Source organism: Poecilia reticulata, linkage group LG16, assembly GCF_000633615.1.
Source record: "Poecilia reticulata strain Guanapo linkage group LG16, Guppy_female_1.0+MT, whole genome shotgun sequence".
Lineage (NCBI taxonomy): Eukaryota > Metazoa > Chordata > Actinopteri > Cyprinodontiformes > Poeciliidae > Poecilia > Poecilia reticulata.
In genome coordinates, this window is record NC_024346.1 from 12342904 (window position 1) to 12349606 (window position 6703).

The 6703-nt window shown below is 39.6% G+C and overlaps 1 protein-coding gene across 2 annotated transcripts; it reads right to left on the reverse strand.

Moving 5' to 3' along the window:
• Window positions 1–739: 739 nt before the first annotated feature.
• LOC103477999 (complement C1r subcomponent-like) lies at window positions 740–6168 on the reverse strand. Of its 2 annotated transcripts, XM_017309641.1 has the most exons (10): window positions 5681–6168; window positions 5171–5348; window positions 4659–4676; window positions 4472–4577; window positions 4243–4383; window positions 3153–3287; window positions 2030–2104; window positions 1739–1944; window positions 1438–1655; window positions 740–1343 (listed from the first exon to the last, which is right to left on the reverse strand). In XM_017309641.1, exons 1-10 carry the CDS (start codon window positions 5725–5727, stop codon window positions 977–979), a joined length of 1491 nt encoding a protein of 496 aa, XP_017165130.1. In that variant the 5' UTR covers window positions 5728–6168; the 3' UTR covers window positions 740–976. The 2 variants fall into 2 exon arrangements, with proteins under 2 accessions (XP_017165130.1, XP_008429652.1); XM_008431430.2 differs by having other exon boundaries at window positions 4472–4676; window positions 5681–6167.
• Window positions 6169–6703: the final 535 nt, after the last annotated feature.

Genomic DNA, 6703 nt, shown 5'->3' on the forward strand with positions numbered 1-6703 from the left:
TTTTACTTAAGTAAAATGTTAATGTGGTACTTTGACTTTTACTTAAGTACATTTTTGACTGTGTATTTGTACTTTTACTTAAGTAAATTTTTTGAGTACTTTCTCCACCACTGCTTTTATCACATGTTAACATAAAGGCTCGTTTTGAAGTATAAGCTGCTACTTACAGGCATTGCTTCGAAGAACTCGAACTGGAATGCGGCGTTCATAACAGACAAGTGTGTTCATCTGCTCTACTGCTATCAAACAACCGCACTGATTAAATAACATAAAAGTCAAGCAGTTCCCTAAAAGTCCAACAACAATGCGCCTTGCAAAATAAAACCCCCACAGTTTACAGGACACACTTCCTGCTAAAGAGCCCCCTGGTGGTTGAAGAAAAATCCACATATAAGCGGCTTATAGTCCAGAAAATACAATATATATTAAAAAAAATCTGAACGCTCTCTGGTATTGTTCAGGGGGCTGGACTAAATGTGGAGGCGGGCCAGATCCGGCTCGCAGGCCGTAGTTTGGGGACCACTGGCCTAAAACCTCTGTGGAAAGCCAGCTAGCGAGTTGCTAACCTGTAAATAAATGGTGGTTTCATTTTGCGGTGGAAGGCGCGCCCATAAATCACGCAAAGCCTCATGGGGGCTAGGAATAAGGTGGATAAGAAACCCGTGAACCACAATACAAGAGCGTTTGGTAGTTTAAGTGGATGAGGACATTTTTGGCATTGTATAAAAAGACACATAAAGACGCTTAAACCACTTTATTCAAATTGAATAAACAAGGTTTTGAACAAAATAAAGTACAGCTGAACTTACAAACACCTGGAAAATTAAGTAGCTGAAGTTACCTTTCTAATTATGATTTATTATACAGTATGAGCATATTTGTATTTGAAACTTATTATGTTTAATTAGTTTTTAGTGATGGTGTGTTTGTTTTTGTCTCATATATAACGTGTTACTGTGTTTAATCTTCAATGCTTTCAATTTTCCTGCATGATCTTGTTAATCCAGTCTACATAGTTTGCCACTTTGGTATAAAATCCATATGTTCCTTTCTGTCCACATCTGAACCCCCAGCTGACAATCCCAGCAGCCCAGAATCGTCCGTTTTCAGATTGCAGAGTGAAGCCACTCCCATCATCACCTATGCAAGAGTCCTTCCCGCCTTCAGGAGTTCCAGCACAGAACATGTTGTCTGTCAGTATTGGTTTCTTGGTTCTAGGTGTTCCCCTCAAAGAATTACTGCATCTTTGCTGTTCCACCACTGGAATATGCACATACTTCAGCTTATTTGTTAGAAAACGCAGATAGTTGCCCTTGTCTGTAATGCCAAAGCCAGACACCAGCCTGAAAAAACAAAAGGTTCACAGAACAAAAAATCAGTTATGTAAAAGAGATTTGATATTAATGAAATTACTTTGAAGGCCTACTGTTTCTTTACCCCATCATTCCCGTGTCATATGTGTCATTCTTTGATGGCAGACACAGTGGCATTATTGCTGCTTTGAATGTGACCGGGTCTTTAAGTTTTATCAATGCAATGTCGTGGTCATAGTTTAAACCGTTTGGATTATTGTACTGACGGTGAACATGGACTGCAGTTGCATTCAGAGAAGGAGTTTCTAAAATTTGGGGAACATCTGCAAGTCCAAGGTAAATCTGCAAAAAACATAAAAGAATTTTTTTTTTTTCAAAAACACATGACAGTGAACAAACCCAGAAGATTACAGAGTGTTACTTACAGATAAAGCCTCAGGAGTTTGTACTTGTCCATTAATCACAACCATGTGAGCTGCAGTCAAAATCCAGCGATCTGCTATGATCATACCTCCTCCCCTGCTGTAACCTACATTTATGAAAGCTTGCCATGGGATGGTATGCTCTGCAGCATCATTTCCTCCAATAATCCTCTGGTGATATTCATTTTGTTTTGTTGGTCGACCACAAACTGCATATGATATAAATTTATAGTTTTAGAGAAGACATGGAGATGTCAAGATGTGCTCTGATGTTTTAAGAGACAAAAGTGATACCTGGTAGGCATGCTGGTCTTAAAATAACATCATGGTTGGATCTCCACTGTCCATCTGCTTCACAGGTGAGAGAAACTAAGAATAGACAAAAATGATTATTTACAAAAGTGGTATTTTCATCTTAGGTGTTAAAATCAAATACCAAAGTATTATCAGTTACTGTTCACAAAATATTCACCAAAAAGTTACTAATTTTGTACATCATTTAATGTCTTCAGCCTTAGTGAACAGCATGCCTAACAACTTTATTTTGTTCACTCTGGAGGAAATTCACAAAGCAAGTCAATATCCTCCAATCTCTGCAACTGCTCTGCTTTGGCTATTTAACAGATTCCTGTGCGGGATCTACAAGTAAGTTTTACTAAATACATCCATATGTAAACGCGCTAATCAAGCCCAGTTGATGGATCCATCTTGGACATATTTTTTGTCAAGTTGTACTTCAGATTCTCATGTACGAATCTGTATGTCTTATTCTCATCCACAAACACAGCTAATGCAGCTGTGAACACAAAGCTTGAGAAACTGTTTTAAGGATTTGCCTTTTTTATAACTTTACTAAGTTGTAATAATGTCAGAATTAATGCAGTTATTGTAACTGCAGCCCATTAATTTATGCATTTAAATTTGGCTTCTATTACGAGATCTATTGCATGTTGGGCAATTGTTCTTTAAAATCTCCTTGCTATTGTACCATCCTGAACTCCTTTTTATGCCATAGTTGTGACAAAAGTCCCCCATAGCCTACACAAATATAGTTTTCTCTTCATGCATGTCTTCTAAGTTACACAATATGGCTGGATTGTCTTGGTATGGCTGGACGTTGCTCTATATGCAGACAAAATGTCTCGCATAAAGTGTAAACAAAGTGAATCAGCATCAGGAGTTGCTATGATGCTGGTAGGCATTATGCTTCCTTCTGACTCACATTTTATATGAAATCTCAAAATATAACAAAATACCACATTAAAACTTATAAAAACTGTGGAACTTCTTGATAATATATAGATGAAAACACACAGAGTTCATCTGAGTCTCAAAGCTTAGAGCATCTATGGAAGCTTCTTTAGAAAACATCTGAATAGAATAGAATATACTTTATTATTGTATAGTAAAATCTTACCATTAATGCCACCATATGGTGAATAAAATGGTTCATTGCAATGATACTGAACAACAGAAAGGTATTGGTTCTGGAAGCCAGACAGCAACGTTACTCCTCCATTCAGCAGAGGCTCAGGTTCTCCACAATCTATTACTGCGGTAGAGAAGAAAATAGGTTCAATATTTTGTTAGTATCAGTTGGTTTCTTTGAAGATGCAATCCTTTTCTCAGTCAGTGAGGAAATGAAGCTTAGGTGAAAATTCAGTCTGGAAGACTCTTGCTACACCTGCCTCATCAATCAGCGCCTCCCCCTCATCTCCCTGGACCTATCAGCGCTGGACCAAGCCTCATCATGGCCAATCATCGACCGAGCTCCAGTTGATAAGGACCTTCATTCATGGCCTCCTCCGCTTACCAGATGCGATCAACCCACCTCCGCCCCATCTCCACCTTCCACTCCCGGCTCTTCAGGCACACGTCCTTCTTCGACCTCCACCACCAGTACTGGCCCCGGAGGGGCTACATTCCTATGCAGCATCAGGAATGTTTATCGAGCTTATCGCAGTTTCAGCTCAACGTCCTCGGCCGGGGCCTGAACGCCAAAGGACTTTAATGTTTACTTGTCAATAAACTTTTTAATTGCTTTCTTTCTCTGTCTGAGTCTCTCCAGATTGAAAAGGATTCATACAAGTCTCCCCAATGCAGCGATCTGCGGGTAGAACTTTCTCTGTTTCAGAGTTTTGTTAAACTATATCATGTAATCATGCTGTGACACTTATCCATCTTACAGTTGAAAAAAAATTTATACATTCAGAAATTCAACACCAGATATTATCTGTTCAAGTAGAAATCTCACAGCAAACTCGACAGGTTTAGCTTAAAGCACATTATTGAGTTACATGGATTAATGTATATTTGTGGAAAGGGAGATTAAGTTATCCTTTTTAGTGTTATACTGTATACTGTTGGCTCACAATGTTGCCATTGCTTTGAGAAACAGATTTAACATTAATTAATTATGCATTTCTCTCCACCAGTTTCTTCCAAATCAAGGTGTTGAGAAACTGATTTTAAATACACCTGAAAATCTCTCTGTTCACCAAACTTACACATGCAGGCGCGCTGGTCTGAGTGTAGCTTGTAGCCATGGTGACAAGCACAGCGGTATGACCCAAGTGTGTTGAGGCATTTCTGAGAGCAGAGTGGACCTGATCCATCCTCAGGTTCTGGTGCTGAGCATTCATCTATGTCTGGTGAAAGGAAATTATCCATATAATGGTTAGATATTCGAAATTAAAGACATATTATTTATCACGTGGGAAAATGACCAAAGCACACCTATTGCTTGGTACCGAGCAGAAAATCCCACATTCTGGTTTCGGTCCGGGTTGTAGTCATGGGACTGGAATATCAGCTTGAGTCTGTTGCCTGGAGACAAAATGGGCTGGTAGCCGTGGTGGAGATGAACTACATCAGTGAACTCTACATCAGCAGAGTTCTCATTGCCACAAAACTTTCCAAGCACCTTTTCATCGTAGAGGACCTGCAAAGATAAAATATACAAAATAATGAAGAAACAATAACCATACAACTTTTAATAAATAGGTTTCAATGAATAACATAAGCCTTTTTAATACAATATTAGAAATACATTATCAAATGGAAACAAATGTAATTCAATTCCTTATTAAAATAAGAAACTGAACATTTTATTGATTAAAATGCTATAGCAGAATTCCTCTAGTGTACGCTTGATCATTAGTACTAAGGGATGCATCTGCATCTAAATACTTTTAAAATTAACATGTGAAAAGCTCAGCCCTTTCTGCTTTACACATCATACAATGTATCTGTGGACATATGTTTTTCTTATAACCAATGAATAATTTAATAGTTAATGGTGCTTAATAGGAGACTTTTTTGTGCACAATCTGAACTGGATGACACTGAAGCTACAATTTGAGTGGTAGGGTATTTCAGTAATTGATTCATCACAATTCATCTGCCCTACATCTCTTAGTTTAATATAGCTCTGACTGTAATTGAGGATTTGATGTCCACATGTGTGAAGGTCAAGCTGATCTGGAAGCCGTCCGGCACGCTGATCTCCCACTGCTTCTGCAGGTTGACGGGATAGAGCTGAGGACACTGGGGGGAATGGATCTGCCCTGAGTCTGGCAGTGGGACACACTCACACACCAACACATGCAGAAACCTGGAGACAAGCAAGAGTTCGATCTGTTTGTCAGACTTTGATGATCTGAGCCTCTGGTCCAAAGTCGATTCAAACAGAAAAGAGCAAACAGTGACAGAATCAACTAAACCACGGAAGACACATTTTATGTACATCTATGACAATAAATCAACTATCTGCCATAACACATTATGCCTTCTGCAGTCATAAATCATTTAAAGTAGAATAAAAGATTTAAAGTAATCGCTTTAATATTTAGAGACGTTTAGTATTATAGGGCTACAATATCATATGATAATGTTAAGAGCTGTTTAATTCTGTTACCATTTTGTTTTAAAATCCTCTAAACTCACCATGTGATGAAAGATGTCCAACCAATCCTGGCATTGAATGTGTCCATGTCTGAATTAATCTAGTTGTGTACGAACACATGTAGATACAAGTGAAACATTAATACCAGAAAGATGGCGTGTTTATCTTGGCAAAAATCCAGTACATTTGACTTTGAACAGCACACGAAAAGTATCATAAAGATGGTATTTTGTGAATAATATGACTATATGATATGATTAAAAAATGTCAAGTTTCATGCTATTTTAGTTTGTTTTTCTATTCCATTCGTCATATTTGGCTCATTCATCAGCTGTCATAATTAATTTTACCACTAGAGGGGGGTGTTTATATTTTTCCAGCATAGCCCCGTCAGTGAACAAGTTTGTATATCGCAACAATACGCTAGTAAACATGAAGTTTATTTTCAGTTTATTTATGATGAAGATAGCAGGATGAAGCCTGCCCCCAGGACTGAGGACACCTGGCAGTGGCGCAACTACACATTATTCAGGTGGATGCAAAAACATAGATCGGCGCCCCCCCCCCGACCGAGGGACGGAACGTCAGGGTGAAGGAGCGACGCTCACTCAGCACCCCCCCTCCCCCCCCTCCGAGGCGACGATACGTGAAGGGTAAAACTCGCTACATTTACCTCGTTATGTGCGCGAGGTGAAGGAGCGTAAGGCGCGCATTAGTGTACGGGAAAACATCATCGGCGCGCCGCCCCCTCCAGACGGGGTTTTGACGCCCCCTCTGGTGCTGCGCCCCTATGCGTTGCATACCCTGCATACCCACTTTTTGCGCCACTGCTCAAATCCATGGAACAAACATCCTGCTCCAACAAAAATGCACCGCACTTCATCTAAACCACCTGCATATCCCCCAAGAGCGCACACGTCCAAATAAGGACAATTGCGTCACGGGCTTCCCCCGTCACCAATTAAACGCATGGAAATTAGCGTCCAGAGCGAAACGCCAACAAGCAGTTGACCAATGCGAAACAAGCGCTCACAAAGAAGAACGTAATTCATTTAACACGGTAA

What these genes read in the sequence shown, in the direction of transcription:
- LOC103477999 (XM_008431430.2), bottom strand. Translation starts at nt 5,727, where the DNA reads ATGGACACATTCAATGCCAGGATTGGTTGGACATCTTTCATCACATG. An exon ending in TGCTCGGTACCAAGCAATAG is followed by an intron (nt 4,384 to 4,471) that starts GTGTGCTTTGGT and finishes TCCTTTCACCAG; the next exon opens with ACATAGATGAATGCTCAGCA. An exon ending in AGACCAGCGCGCCTGCATGT is followed by an intron (nt 3,288 to 4,242) that starts GTAAGTTTGGTG and finishes TCTCTACCGCAG; the next exon opens with TAATAGATTGTGGAGAACCT.